Here is a 16510-nt window from a genome sequence, read left to right as displayed (position 1 = left end):
GATGAGTTGAGTAGTTGACAAGAACAAGCTGATGAGATTTTGGTTGAGGTCTGGATGCAGATCTGGCTTATCAGTGGGTTACAAAACGTTAAAGAGCAGGTTGCGGGTCACCAAATATGTTCTGAAAATTTATCAATATGATTATATGTGCATTAAATAGTCGGATGCAAACTATTGTGGTTGCCTAACTATTGGGAAGATTAATGAAATTTAACTCCAGAGTTGTTATTTATCGAGGCTGTTGAAAAAACAGCAGCGTGCCATATATGGATGGTGACGTCACGTTCTCCAAAACAAAGCGGACGCTCACTCGCTCATTGAAGAAGTATCCAGTTCAGCGGGCCGTTCTTTCGCTTTTTTTTGAGCTTGCAACTGTCTATATTATCCTTTTTTATTTTGAATTATTGTAGAACAAAGTTATTTGGATATTTGGACATCATGCCTCGTACGTGTGTCGTCATGTTTTGCGAAAATGGCTGGAAAACGGGTAATCGCTCCCACCGATTCCTGAAGGAATCAAACATTCGCCGGCAGTGGATAAGATTTGTACAAACAAAACGGGCGAATTTTCCCCCAAAGAAAACGGGTAAAGAGGACCCTTTGGATAGACTTGTTATTTGTGGTGACCATTTCACAGCCGAGGATTACGAAGGCAACGCAATGAGTGAGCTCGTTTCAAAACAACTGCTCAAGTGAGAATGAAGCATGACGCTGTGCCCACCACTCAGCCTTCTCCTCCTCAGCTGGCTCCTGCTTCATCTTCTCACACTGTGTCACCTACAATTATTCGCAATTTAGTTTTAATGGCCAATTATTCAATTAGCGCCAACGTATTTTGCCCTTTCGCAATGTCATCGCAAGGAAAAACACAAAGAGAAGAGAAAAAAAAAAAGAAAAAAAAAAGTATGTGCAAAAACAAACAAAACAAAACACGAAAAAAAAACACTTTCAAACAACCACACAGGCCATTCCTTCGCTCTCGTAAACGACGACTGGATTGGGGCATTGTGTTTATCTATAAATGCGCATAAGAAATCGAGAAATTATTAGAATACACTATCCGGAAGTCCGTACGTTGTAACCCGTAATGGGGAACGCGGCTGAGAATCTCTTCCCCATCGGCCTCGCCTACGCAGCAACGTGTCCTGTCATTGGTTGGCAAATAAATGGCCATTACTTGGGAACCCCTTGTCCGATTAATATCAAACCTTGAAAAGGCACATCCACAGGGCCCCAGCAATATACCTGGCAAGTTTCAATTAGATCGGACCAATGGTTGTCGAGAAACAGCGGTGATGCGCACGCTCACACACACACACACACACACACACACACACACACACACACACACACACACACACACACACACACACACACACACACACACACACACACACACACACACACACACCTGGAATTATAGATAGATATGCCACAACAGTCTCTTGAAAGTTGGGGTTTGTTCTAACTGTTCACTTTCGCTGGGGTCAAGCTCAGCTGTCAGAAAGACTTCAAGGCCAAGGCTACGGTGTATAATATATTTGGGTCCATTATTGATTCGTTCTATTTCTGATGCTTGAGTGACGAGAGGGTTAAAAATTATTATATCAAGTCACAGACGAATCAAACTTTACATTATGTTACGCATCGAACAAGAAAATGAAAATCTACAAACCAATCTGTCTGGTGGAGTCTGTCAGTGTGAACTGCCGGACAGTCAGTCCTGCCACTTGTACATGAAATAGGCCGTTTTCTGGCGCTTGCAAGTGGCTCAAATTTATATGGCTCAGGGCCAGAAACTCCATAGTATAAATTCCCATCATCCTCCGACTCGTCCACGGCAATATCGGAATGAAAACGCTCAATTTCATCGCCGCTGAAATCGCTCTCTGATTCGCATCTCGCCATTGTTCACACGCTGTTTCCGAATGTTCACGAAGTTTAGGGGGAGAATGTGACGTCATAGCATCTTCGGTAACTTCTGGACTGTTTTTCGATCACTGACAAAAGTTTTGACGTAAAAGTCAATTTTTGCATATTTTGTTTCAAATGTAAGAAAATAATTGCCCAACGATTAATTATTAATGTGCTTACAACCTTCGAATCACACGAAGTCATCAGTGACCCAAAACCTGCTCTTTTACTGTTCTGCCTGGTGGAGGTATGTGCTCTACTAAGTATGGTTCTAGTATATACTGTCATGATAAAATAGTTCTTTGCCATAAAAAATTGTTCAATTATGAATTTGTGGTTTAAACAATCAATGCATGAACACACAATGACATTGGTGGAAGCCGAAAAAAAATGGGGGCATAAAAAAGTTAAAGCAAAAATCAAATCTAGTTTTGGTCATCTTGGTCATCAGAAAATTATCGACACCACGAGTCAGTTCCTTGCCACTTTTAACAATCGGATGCTTCTGTAAGTGCTCGATGGCTGTTTATCGTATGTTTACAAGTTTGAAGTGCACCAGGAAGTGCAGTTTAAGGTGCACCACGAAGTGCAGTTTAAGGTGCACCACGAAGTGCAGTTTAAGGTGCACCACGAACTGCAGTTTAAGGTGCACCACGAGGAGTAGATGAATAATTTAATGTGCACCATGAGGGGTAGTTTAAGGTGTTCCATGGGGAACAGTCTAAGGTGCACCATGAAGAGTAATGTATGGTGCCCATGAGGAGTACTTTAATGGGGAGTAGATGAATGGGAAGTACCATGGGGAGTAGATGAATGTGGAGCACCATGCAAAGTAGATGAATGGGGAGCACCATGCAAAGTAGATGAATGGGGAGCACCATGAAGAGTAGATGAATGGGGAGCACCATGCAGAGTAGATGAATGGGGAGCACCATGCAGAGTAGATGAATGGGGAGCACCATGCAAAGTAGATGAATGGGGAGCACCATGCAAAGTAGATGAATGGGGAGCACCATGGGGAGTAGATGAATGTGGAGCACCATGCAAAGTAGATGAATGGGGAGCACCATGCAAAGTAGATGAATGTGGAGCACCATGCAAAGTAGATGAATGGGGAGCACCATGCAGAGTAGATGAATGGGGAGCACCATGCAGAGTAGATGAATGGGGAGCACCATGCAGAGTAGATGAATGGGGAGCACCATGCAAAGTAGATGAATGGGGAGCACCATGCAAAGTAGATGAATGGGGAGCACCATGGGGAGTAGATGAATGTGGAGCACCATGCAAAGTAGATGAATGGGGAGCACCATGCAGAGTAGATGAATGGGGAGCACCATGGGGAGTAGATGAATGTGGAGCACCATGCAAAGTAGATGAATGGGGAGCACCATGCAAAGTAGATGAATGTGGAGCACCATGCAAAGTAGATGAATGGGGAGCACCATGCAGAGTAGATGAATGGGGAGCACCATGCAGAGTAGATGAATGGGGAGCACCATGCAGAGTAGATGAATGGGGAGCACCATGCAAAGTAGATGAATGGGGAGCACCATGCAAAGTAGATGAATGGGGAGCACCATGGGGAGTAGATGAATGTGGAGCACCATGCAAAGTAGATGAATGGGGAGCACCATGCAGAGTAGATGAATGGGGAGCACCATGCAAAGTAGATGAATGGGGAGCACCATGGGGAGTAGATGAATGTGGAGCACCATGCAAAGTAGATGAATGGGGAGCACCATGCAGAGTAGATGAATGGGGAGCACCATGCAAAGTAGATGAATGGGGAGCACCATGCAAAGTAGATGAATGTGGAGCACCATGCAGAGTAGATGAATGGGGAGCACCATGCAGAGTAGATGAATGGGGAGCACCATGCAAAGTAGATGAATGGGGAGCACCATGCAAAGTAGATGAATGGGGAGCACCATGCAAAGTAGATGAATGGGGAGCACCATGCAAAGTAGATGAATGGGGAGCACCATGCAAAGTAGATGAATGGGGAGCAACATGCAGAGTAGATGAATGGGTAGCACCATGCAAAGTAGATGAATGGGGAGCACCATGCAAAGTAGATGAATGGGGAGCACCATGGGGAGTAGATGAATGTGGAGCACCATGCAAAGTAGATGAATGGGGAGCACCATGCAAAGTAGATGAATGGGGAGCACCATGCAGAGTAGATGAATGGGGAGCACCATGCAGAGTAGATGAATGGGGAGCACCATGCAAAGTAGATGAATGGGGAGCACCATGCAAAGTAGATGAATGGGGAGCACCATGGGGAGTAGATGAATGTGGAGCACCATGCAGAGTAGATGAATGGGGAGCACCATGCAAAGTAGATGAATGGGGAGCACCATGCAAAGTAGATGAATGGGGAGCACCATGGGGAGTAGATGAATGTGGAGCACCATGCAAAGTAGATGAATGGGGAGCAACATGCAGAGTCGATGAATGTGGAGCACCATGCAAAGTAGATGAATGGGGAGCACCATGCAAAGTAGATGAATGGGGAGCACCATGCAGAGTAGATGAATGGGGAGCACCATGCAAAGTAGATGAATGGGGAGCAACATGCAGAGTCGATGAATGTGGAGCACCATGCAAAGTAGATGAATGGGGAGCACTATGCAGAGTAGATGAATGGGTAGCACCATGGGGAGTAGAAGAATGGGGAGTAGTTGAAGGTGCCCATGAGGAGTTGTACAAGGTGCACCACAAGGAATAGCTTATGGTGCACCATGCTGTCATACAAACATTATTGGGGTTTTTTTTAGTTAAAGAACAGCTGTTATCCATTCAATGTGTAGGTATGTTAGATGAGCCTTCAAAGTGGTTGTGAACATCTACCCACATCATTTCAAGATTTTGTGGTGCTGTAAGAGTACATGTAATCAGGTAGCAGGATGAGATCAGCCAATAATGATATGACATCACTGTCAAAATCTGTAAATAGGATGAACACCATTTATCAAACCTGAAAATATGATGAAATACAATTTGAGCTCCAGCGTGGTGTCTTTGGCATAACTACAGATAAACAAACAAACATTCTCCTTCGCAATAGTGAATGGTTTGTGTAAAAGCTAATTGCTATATTGCACAGCTTTTAAAGTTATGTATGCAATTTTGTGTTAGCAAATAACTTGTTTGTACAGAATTGGTATGAGCGTGCACGCACGCACGCACACTCGCACACACCTCACCTTCCTTGTACTGTGTGAATTTGAATCTCTTCCAAGAGAAGTAAGAAGAGGATGACCAGAGGATGGTTCAGATTGAGGGGTGATCACAGAGTCTGAAATTGGTGAAGGAAGGTGGGGGGGGCGGGGGGGAGGAGAGGGAAGTCAGTGCCTTCTTTTACATTCTCACGAAGTTAATTCCTTAATTCCAGCAATTCCTTGACCTGATCCTCCTCCTCCTCCTCCTCCGTGTGCAGCACAAGGCTGCTGGTAGCATCATTGGCTGGGGGTGTGGCTGTGCCACTAACGCAATTCCCCTGTTACCACAACACATTTTGCTGACTTTGAAAGGATGACAGGCTGAGTCAACCCAATCTGGTATTAATTCAACAGCCCGACAGGGTCTTGAACTCAAGATCTTCGGATCTTAAGCCAGCCACCTTAACCACAAAGCCAACACCAGGCCGGTCCTTGACCTGATGACCCAGCACAACACAATATGACAAGATAAAACCTGTCCTCACCCATAATTCCGTTACTGCACTAATTTCACCTTCTTCCTGCTTCCCATCTTATTCCAAGGACTGTCGTGCTCCGATCGACGGCAAGTTGGTGGCCTCTATTTTATACAAGCTTACATCTGGTCTTGCTCATCCCACCCTTTCCTACATGTAACCTCCCAAAGCCACCCCAGGTTGCATGAGATACTCGAGAAACTCTCATATGCTCACCATTTCAAAGTCCAGGCTGGTTTCCAACATGCATTAATTCGTCCCTTATTCTTTCAATTGTGGAATCGTCTCCCTGTGTCCGATACATAATCTTCCTCACTTCATTTTTTCAAATGCACTACCTATCACTACCTCCTACCCTCAACCATACACATCCATGATATTTTCTACACATGATGGCTCTTTCCCATCATGTTCCTTCCCAAGCCATTGTGACTCATTTTTTTGTACTGTTCCTCCTCCAAACCTCCACATTTGGAAGTTTGTGAATCTGCTGTCTTTTGTCATTTTAACTCCTTTGTGATCCGAGATTATTGTATTAAAAAAAAAAACAACTAAAAAACAAACCAAAAACGATTCTCGTTTGGTGGGTACTAATGAAACTACTCTTTTACATGCTTGCTCGAGTTTCTCATTCAAGCTGTACCTTTACAATCCCTTTGCTCTTGTATTGTCACCTCAAACACCTCTGTTTTCTAGCAGTGCTTGATAAAGCAGGTGACACTCCACAGCGAATCAAGGACACTAAATGGCAAGACATGGCTGCCTCCACAGTAATTATTGGGAAATTTGTTGATGCTGCTGCTCTATGGTATCTTTTTCATTTATTACAAGGATGTAAAGTAAACATTTTGTTCATGATCATATCTAGTATTAGGCGGTAATTATTATTTTTTTTATTTTTTTTGAAATGCGAGTCATTTCCTTTTAAGGTTAGCTACAATGTCTGACCAGGGAAACACGCCTTAGGAATCTGAAATTTGGCCGCCTCAGAATTATTCACTTTGGGATTTATTGGGATTTATTTAATACAATAAAATAAGAAATTTGCTTTCCTCAAATACTCTTGTACTCACATAAGACACTGCCAAATGTCCCGGTTTTTAAGGTATGATATCCAAGATTTTCAGGGCCTTGTAAGTTTCCAGTCCAGGCCCTGGTTGCTCAAAAGTTGGATAATTTAACCACTGGATAAGAGATATCCTGTGGTTAAAATTCTTATCCGATACTTAACTTCCGGTTCTGGTTCTTGAGCTTTGGTCGTGTCATCATCATCTCTGCTGACTTTCTCAAATATAAGTTTTCCCGGTCGTTTTTTTGTCACGTTTTTACTGTTATTTTGTTGTCTCGGTGTTTACTGAGTATTTCTAGTTCAGGTTTTTTTGTTTTAAAACTGTGCCAATTTGTGAGTATTTGTTGGACCTTTCATATAGGTTTTGTTTAGGCCTAACCCTTTCCTCGTTTGTATACATAATAGTTTTTATTGTCTTTTCTCCTCATTACCTTCAGCTTCCAAGACATCTCTGACTCCTTAGTATCTCTCCCTGGTTACTCCCTCCTCCGGGATGATGGACCTGAGTCTCATCCTGGTGGCGGAGTTGCTCTTTTTATCAAAAAAGTATTCTTCACTCTCCATGCACTGCCCTCACTCAACCACACCCCCAGGAGTACCTCTGGCTGTGGCTTCCTCTTCACTCCCACCTCGTGTGTGTGTGTGTGTGCGCACGCGCGTGCGTTGTACCATCCACCAAACAGTGATGACTCCATTTACATCTCGCTTGCCAAAAACATGGACCAACTTCTATCCTCTCATCCCAAAGCTCTCTTCCTCATATGCAGTGAATTCAATTGTCATCACGCCAGTTGGCTGGGTGTGGGTACCTCTCTCACCTGCCATGGCACTTCAGCAAAGGACTTCTGTGACTCATTGGGACTGACACAATCTGTCAACTTCCTGACCCGGATCTCAGGCAATGGTACATCACCTCTTCTGGATTTGTTTATGACCAATTTCCCTGAAAATGCCTGCTGCTCTTCTTTTGCTTCAATCAATTCATCTGACCATATGCTTGTTAAAGTGGTCATCTCTGGCTGTTCTCAGAGAGCCACCTCAGCACCGAAAAGTCTGGTATTTCACTCAAGCCAACTGGCAGGGACGTCAAGCAGCCATCAAACTTCTAGATTGGTCTCCCATTTCTACTTTCTCCGACATCAACTCATCCTGGGAAATTTTTCAAAGAATCTCTCTCAATCTCTCCCTCTCAATCTCTCTCGTCTCATGGAAGGCAATCTCAGTTCCTTCAACAAAGCTTGAAACAAGTGTGTGTCTACTCTCAGGAGAGCCAGGAAACATCTTTCTAATCTCAAGACTGAACTCTCAAACCCGTCTCCCTCCACCAAATCCTGGTGGTGTCTGGTTAAGTCTGTTTCTGGTGTATGTTCCCGCTCCATCCTCTCCCTTACCTCAAATAGCTGCACACCTGACAATGCCTGAGAAAAGGCTGAATGCCGAAACTCTGCTTTGAAATCTTGTCCCAAACTCATCGCTCTCTGTACCCACCTTACCCAGTCGTACCCAGCTGCTCGTGGACTCTGCGTCCTTTTCTCCCGACAAGGTGGAGAGCTTGCTGTCAAACCTCGACTCTGATTCTGCAACCGGACCAGACAGTATCATCCCACGTGTCCTAAAAACTTGATCTGCTGCTGTTGCACACCCTCTCTGTTTTATTCACCCTCTCATTTGTTCAAAGTCATCTGCCATCTGCTGGGAAATCAGCAAACATTACCGCTTTACATAAACAGGTGCAAAAACGGATCCCTTCAACTACAGACCAATGAGCCTGCTCCCAATCATCAGCAAGGTCATGGAATCAATAATCGCTTCCAACATGAAATCCTTACTCTCAACCAATGGCCCGATTTCTGATCATCAATTTGGATTTTGACCAGGTCAGTCTACTCTGGACATGCTGCTTCTGCTTTCCCAACAATGAATGGAGGTCCTCAATGCCAAACATGAGCTCAGAGCCATCTCCCGAGACATATCGTGAGCTTTCAATATGGTATGGCATCCCGCACTGCTTACCAAACACTCTTCTTATGGTATACAAGGCAATCTCCACTCGTGGCTCACGGACTTCCTCTCCTGTCAGTCAACGTGTGTCGCTTAATGGAATTCTCTCATCTCCTCTTCCTGTCCAGGCTGTTGTTCCACAAGGCAGTGTTCTGGACCCTGTGTTTTTGTAATCTTTGACTCTTTGGAAAATCTTTAACTTTTTGCTGTCGACTCCACCCTCTGCCGTATAATCTCTCATCCCGCAGATCAGCAGGCAGCAGCCTCTTTACTCTCTGAAGACCTGGATAAAATCACAAGCTGGTCAAACACTTGGAATACGTCCTTCAATCCTGACAAATCTCACTCACTCACTTTGTCTCTCCAAAAGGACCATCTGGAACCCCCACCCCCACCCCCCCCACCACACCATCAACTTTCTCAACAATCCTCTCGAAGAAGTTCTGTCACTCAAGCTTTTGGGTCTCACTATCTGCCATGATATTTCCTGGAAAAGCCACATTTCGAAGCTGGCCTCCAAAGCCAGTCACCGACTGGGCATTTTCCATTGTGCAAAGTCCTTCCTTGGCAACACATGAGCTCTTTTTCTGTCTCTCGATCATCGATCGATCATCTCGATCAACTCGATCATCTGTCTTTTTTCCCGCCTCGGGAACAAACTCCCACACACTCTTCAATCCCACTCTTCCCTCCAGGTCTTTAAAACAGCTGTTCACCACCATCTCATATCTTCACCCAACCAAAACCATGATATTTTCTACCCGTTAATCCACCCCAAACCCACCTCCTTCAAATTATGTTTTCCTTCCTGAAAGTCCCTGTAATGTCCATCTTATTTTTCCTATGCACCCCTCCCCCACCCCATCCCTCTCTCTTCCACAGATCTCCTGATATCTCTGTTGTCCACTATGATTGTACTTACCTCTCTCACCCCATCTTCTCTCCTACTCCCTTTGCTATACGTTCTGTGTGTGAGCTCTTATACGAGCCTCGACTAAGTATATACCAAAATAAAAATAAAAATAACCGACAATGTATCATCAACTGAGGAAACAGTACCATTTTAAAAGTATTTTGAAGGACTTCACCAGGTTAGGAACTTTCAGGCCACACTGTGTGGAAAACTTTGGAAATTTTATCCTCGGACAAGCAATTTATCCACAGGATAGCACTTATCCTAGCTTTCAGCAACTGGGTGCAGAACTCCAAATCAAGGTACACCAAATATGTACAATCACCAAGTAAACTAAGAAACCAATAGTCCATTACCACCATCACGTGATTCTGGAAGCTCTTGGGAACATTGCGTTGGACTCGATCCCCCCTCCCTCTTGAGCGGTGAAGCATCTGGAACAGAGCTGTGACTGCTACTTTCATCTGTACATGCAAATAGGTCAGAGGGGAAAAAAAGGAAAAGTAATATCGATAGGAAAACTAGGACACAGCCTTTCAATCGAAACAATCAGAAACACAAATATAAATCACAAAGCCTACCATTGAGCTCAACCATAGTCGGAGAGATTCCATTTTCTGAAGTTCCAGAATCCATTCCGAATTTTCCTTCTTTTCCTGGTTTCTTGCGAACCTTCTGATTTAGAGCGGGAAGAGAAGATTTGAGCTGTTGTACGTTTGCTCTTAAGATATCGAAGTATTTCATATTGAAATTACATGGTTTAAATTTGAATAACGCCCACAAAAATCGCTTTTCCTTATTTCAGCTTCTATTTGGCAATGAAGACAGATTATTCTTTTTAAAACCGAATTGTTAGATGATTACTCCAAATGCATCAAAAAAAAAAGTCATCACTGACAACAAAGCAACAAAGTTCAACGAATGGTTCTCATGTGCTTAACCGATACAAAAAGTTTTAAACAATGCATTTTCAGGCCCACATGACTGGAGACCTCTACCGTCCAAAGGTAAAACCTTCTGAATCACAAACCATCTCGATATGACTTGCGAGGTTTTTCCTTTAGACACCAAACCTGTCATGGCTGCTGTATCACTGCCGGAAGAAGTTTCTGATCATTTGCTCTGTGTGGTCACAAATTGGCCACGTGTATCCTGACAAAAGTCATTAAAGGCGATAGAATGAAGGGGAATTGTATTTAACCAGTCAGGTTGTTTTTTTACATTGAAAGTTGATAAATAGCTATAAATCTATTGCATCAAAGGTACAGGTTAATCTATACACTGTACATATTTTCAAGAGTTTGTGTTTAAGGTGTTAACTGCAGCGATATGGAAGGGAAAGGGAGACGTTCAAGATCCAGGATGGTACAGAGACATTATGCTCCTAAGTCATGTAATGAAGGTGCTGGAGAGGATTCTGAATGGGGGGGATAAGGAAGAGTGTGGAGATGGAGATCGGAGAAGAGCAGCAGGGGTTTAGAAAGGGTAGTGGGATGACGGATGGGATGTTCACGCTCAGAGAGCTGGTGGAGAAGAGGTTGGAGGTGCAAGGTGAAATGACATTGGGATTTGTGGACCTGGAGAAGGCCTAAGACACTGTCCCGAGAGAGACGGTGATGGTGACACAGACGGATGGGAGTGGCGGAAGCAGAAGTTACGGTGGTGGAAGGGATGTACAGGGGAACGAATTAAGGGTGGTCCTCCGATGTCTGAGGAGTTCAGTGTGAACATCGGTTTGAGACAGGGATGCGCTCTCAGCCCACTCATGTTTATCATGGTGGTGGAGCTGGTAAGCAGGAAGGTAAACATGAGGGGTATTCTGGGGTGGATGTTATATGCAGATTATCTAGCTGTTGTGGTGCAGAATAGGTGGGAGATGCAGGAAGTACTGGGGGAGTGGAATGAGAAATTTTGAGAAGCATGGGTTGAAGATGAGTATGGAGAAGACTGAGGTGACATGGATCAGTTGGCAGAGAAAATAAATAAATATCAGGTTAGAGGGGAAGGAGATCAGACAGGGAAATAGATTTGAGTATCTGGGAGGTGGGGGGGGGGGCAAAATAGTGACCAGGTATGGTAAGTCGGAGGAGGCGGAGGTGCATGGGAGGATTCAGGCGAGTGTGAATGCGTGGAGGAGGGTGGTAGGATTAATGACAGACAGAAAGACATCAAGGAAATTGAAAGGGAAAGATCTGTCATGTGTAACGTCGGCCTACCTTTACGGTCTGGAAAAGGTGGCACTGACAGAGAGACAATAACAGAGGCTGCAAGTTTGGGAGAACAACTGGGTCAGGAGGATTGTGCGAGTGAAAAGTGTGGACAGGATGGATGAACTGAGGGAGGAAATTGGTATGCATGAGCTTGACGGGGAGATTGGTGAAATGCCAACTGAGATGCACCGGGCACTTGGTGCGGATGGCCGAAGAGAGAATGGCAATATGAGTGGATAGGTTGAGGGAGCAAGATAGGAGGAAAAGAGGGAGACCACAGTTGAGATGAGAGGATTGTGTGAGGAGGGATATCAGTAAGGCGGGAGTAGTTGGAGAGAGTTTACCGAGGACAGAGAGAAATGGAGTATTGTAGTCGAGGCAGGGCAGAAGCTTGGCACCTTTGGACCTCACCCCTTATAAAGGGAAGAGGAAGAGGAGAACATATGTGTTTGTGCATTTGTTATTCTTTCATGGCTGAACCAAAGCAACTAGAGGCCCCAAATTTTGGGTGTAGGCATTTCAGAATCTGGGCAACGTTGGCCTTGACATCTGTCTGGAAGCCACCAGAGGCCGCTATAATGTGTACGAGGTCCGTCTAAAAAGTAACGGGACTGACTTGACAGAAATTTTATTCCCAAAAATATATTGAAATCACAGCTTGTCCCCTTCAAAATAGTTTCCCTCCAGTCTCACACACTTGTGTATCCTCTGCTTCCACGCTTCGATGCACCCCCGGAAGGCTTCTTCTGGAATCCTCCGGAGCTCTGTCGTCACGGCCCTTTTCACGGCCACCACCATCTCACATCTTCCCCCATCCAAAATCTTGATCTCTTCTACCCCTGTTAATCCACCCCAAACCCACCTCCTTCAAATTCCCAGTTTTCCTTCCTGAAAGTCGCTTTCTTTCCCTAATGGCACGATCCTTCCCAACACCATCTTGTTTACCCCATGTACTCCACCCCACCCCTCACCCTTCCACAGATCTCCTAGCGTCTCTGTTCCCCACTGTTTCGTGCTTCTCTCTCCTGCCTCTCACACCACTCCTTCCCAATTCCATATCTAGGCAATGCATGACATCGCCGGGTGTCGAAGGAAGGGACTACTCAGTTTTTACTCCGTTTGTTTTGTTTGTCCGGGCAATGGTTCAGCCATTTTTTGATCTTGGAAGCTGAAATTTGGAGATAAAAATGAATGTGCTTTGGCAAAAACGGTATTTTATTTATTAATCAATTAATTAATTATTATCGATTTATTATTTATTTATTTATTTTATTTCTCATCTTGGCAATATCTCAGGCATCTTTTGAGCTCGGAAGCTGATATTTGGACATGACAGTGACCTAGTGATTTGGCTATAGAGAGTATTTGTTGAAACAGTGGTGGTTTAGGTATGCTCTTCAGCAATTGATTGAGAAATTAATTATTTTACAATCATTATTTATTTATTTTAATTATGCAATTAATCAATTATTGCACTTCGCTCCCTCCCAGTCTGCATGGGCTGCACGAAGGCGCCCGAGTGATGTCACGTACTTTGAATGTACTGCTACTTGTAATATGTTCTGTGTGTTAGCTCTTACACGAGCCTTGACATGGTATACAAATTTTTTTAAAAACAGACACAATATTACAAGACATTCAATTAGGCTTTCCCAGGTGGGAAATGGTGGTCAGTTTTTTTTTTGAAAACAGTTTCTAAGGTAAGATGTTGAGCTAAAAACGATAGTGCAGGCTGATTTTTGAAAAATGGTGTCCAAAGTGCCAAGTAGCCATTTCTATGTCCAGTGGTTATTTCTGTGACCAGTGGGTATTTCTATGCACAGGTAACTTTTAGGTGCCCAGTTGGCTTACTATACCTCTCAGAACAAAATTACAGGAAACAATCATTTTCCTTTCAACAAAATGTTCAACTACACTGTATTGTTGTAGTTTTGGACCTATGGGGAGACAGAAACACATGCACGCACACACACAATCTCGTTATTTCATAGTTATTCTGTTTATCTTTTAAGTGTATTGTATTCATGGAAGCAGATATGCGTTGCAAGTGTGGAGTTAGAAATCTCACACGGGTCATTTTCATGTTTTAAATCCTTTTCTACACACATTTCTTGCATCCCACGTCACAAACGCTTTGCTGAAGATCCGCACTGGGACCATGCCTTCTGCTTCTAACCCTCCGAGCAAACATTTGTAGAAACCACCTCAAACTGGTTTGGTGAGGACTGAGGGCCAGTACCTTGCGCCAAATGGATCGATCAATCACAGTTAAGTTGACAGTACACCAAAAACCCGAGGCTAATCTCAAGATGCCACCAGAGGTCGAGGCTCAAACACACCAATGAGGTGTGGGGGTTGGTTTCCTCTCTGTCTAACAGAGAGGGCAACATGTTGGTGGCGTGCAGGAGGGACCGAGAGCAGGGGCATGCCACACAACCACATCTTCTTCTTTCTCTTATCTCAAACCTTATCTTGCCCCTCCCCCACGGATGCATGTTGGCACCAGGTTATTGTAATGTTGATAAGTGATTGATAAGGATCCGAGGGCACGGATGTCAATTATGGGATAAGCTGGAATGTATACATGCCTTTCAATCTCCTTGTACATATGTGCTTGTTCTAATACATGCTTGAACTCATTTTTGGTCTTGACTATTACCTCCACCACCGATAGTGTACGGAGATGATGTTTGCACCCGTCTGTTTGTCTGTCTGTGAGCAGGATATCTTAATAAGTTATGGTCGGATTCAGATAAAATTTGGTGGACAGGTTGAGTATGTGACAAGGATGAATTACTTAGATTTGGAATATCCAGATCTGGATACTAGAATTTTAAAAGCAATTCTTCAACATTGAGAGATAGGGCTAAAAACGATAAAGAGCACTGTATTTCAAAACGTTGTGGATGGGTTATGACAAAATTTGGTGGTTGGGTTTTGCCCAGTGACAAGAGCAAGGCGATTAGATTATGGTTAAAGTCCAGATGCAGATCCAAAATACCAGTGGGATACAAAACGTGAAATGTTCAGCCTGGTGGAGGTATGCGCTCTACCGAGTGCAGTTCTAGTTCTGAGTTTTGATGGCGACATAAGGCAGCTGAGGGCTGGGTAACCAAGGGTTAATTGGGCTTGTAGATCATGAGAAGTGGTTACGCAACAATTGGTCCCACTCAGCCAGCTAATTAATATCTGTTGCGTGGTCGCCGGCACAGTTCTCTCTCGTTTCCCAGTATTATTTGTATGGTGACAAGACACTGGGCATGGGATTCCGCGGGAAGTTCTGGGGTGACTGGCTATCATGTGTTTTTAAGACGTGCCCAACTCTTGGAGTTATCTGGAGACGACGTCCATCACAATATGTTTCTTGACTTACTGAGCTGAAAGATCTTGTCATAAACATGAGAAAATGGTTCATTTGGGCACTTCAACCTGAATATTAAACAAAACCCGACCATTATAAAGCACAGAAGTCATTAATAAATGTGCCTTAGCTGCATAATAATGGGCCCATATGCCCCCAGTGCAATCATGCAATCATGTCCCCAGTCCATACGGAGCTGAAATCACCTCTGAAGAAAGAAAATCATCTATATTTATCACGAAAATGATCCAACTCTATATTGAAGAACAAGTTATTCATTGCTGAGCACACAAAATAAATGAATTAGATAAACAAATTCATACTTGATTCTTCCAAAACCAAGTCACTTGTGTTATTCCAAGTCAAATTTAGGGCAAGAATTGTGCTCGAAAATTTAACTTTTTGTTTATGGAGGGAATTCTGAATATTTGACATGCAGGAATGAAATAGCATTTCTGAACGAACTTCTTATTCTTATTCTTCAGGAAATGTTGCATTATGTCAAAATTGAGTGAAAATAAGTGTGGTGGCAGGATGTTTCATCACTCAAATATGTTAGTTGTGTGTCATATTGCACAATATTTACAACACTATGGTAACTGCCGATGCTGTTTTCGGGTATTCATCAACAAAGTACAAATAACGCAATGGCAACATTCACAGCAAGATCAAGGCCTTCAACAAATAGCTGTTGAGCCAACAAATTTATCTTTGCTAACATCAGCAGAGTGCCAAAGTGACTGAGTGAGCAGAAGATGCTCAGCTGAGGGTGAACAACATGCATTAAAAGTCCGAGTCATGAGTCTCATTTCGTACCTCATCGCTCTTTGCCTCTATGACAGGTACCCACTTGTAAATTCGCAATGATGTGTCATCGATAGTCACCCACTTTTTCTCCCTGGGTGGAGAAGGAACCGAGAAAGTACAAAGAGATGGTGTTGAAAATATAATCAATGAGGGGGTAGATGGGAGGGTACAAGCTGAAGTTTACAGTCATTTGAGATTTGGAGAAGCAAGTAGAAAATATGTCTTTCACCACAAACTGAACCCACCATCAGACCCAAAAATGAGCACAAAAAAGCATTTATATCACAAGTTTGGTGTTCAATGCATTCATATGTTATTGCCAATTCACCTAAAATTCAGGGCGTGATCAATCAAGGCTTTTCAATGTTGTTCTACAAACCCCAATGTAGGAAAAACAACACTGCCGAGCACTCAAATGACCTGATCATCACATGACTTCACCAAATTGATACCTTTCAACAGTTACAGTACCAGTCAAAAGTTTGGACACATCTACTCATTCAAGGGTGTTCCTTTATTTTTACTATTTTCT

At 43.6% G+C, this 16510-nt stretch overlaps 1 protein-coding gene and 1 long non-coding RNA gene across 7 annotated transcripts in view; one reads left to right on the top strand and one right to left on the bottom strand.

Annotated features, from left to right (window-relative positions):
* The window catches only part of LOC147018204 (uncharacterized), a 55059-nt gene that overhangs the window by 1057 nt on the left and 37492 nt on the right, over positions 1-16510 (top strand). The gene's annotated exons all lie outside the window — the stretch shown is intronic.
* Positions 1-16510, bottom strand: part of LOC147018205 (B-cell CLL/lymphoma 7 protein family member A-like) — a 36428-nt gene that overhangs the window by 5025 nt on the left and 14893 nt on the right. For 3 of the 6 annotated variants that reach the window (XM_085897673.1, XM_085897676.1, XM_085897678.1), the window contains exons 2-5: positions 15988-16069; positions 10182-10275; positions 9957-10064; positions 5122-5218 (exon numbers count right to left, since the gene is read on the bottom strand). In XM_085897673.1, coding sequence (XP_085753799.1) covers positions 5122-5218; positions 9957-10064; positions 10182-10275; positions 15988-16069 — 381 coding nt within the window. The remainder of the gene's footprint in view (positions 1-5121; positions 5219-9956; positions 10065-10181; positions 10276-15987; positions 16070-16510) is intronic. The other 3 variants (XM_085897674.1, XM_085897677.1, XM_085897675.1) reach the window with 2 other exon arrangements.

The sequence above is a fragment of the Eptatretus burgeri genome, chromosome 10 (assembly GCF_056783735.1).
Source record: "Eptatretus burgeri isolate ZD-2024b chromosome 10, Ebu_testis_v1, whole genome shotgun sequence".
Lineage (NCBI taxonomy): Eukaryota > Metazoa > Chordata > Myxini > Myxiniformes > Myxinidae > Eptatretus > Eptatretus burgeri.
This window is presented reverse-complemented; position numbering and strand designations above follow the sequence as displayed.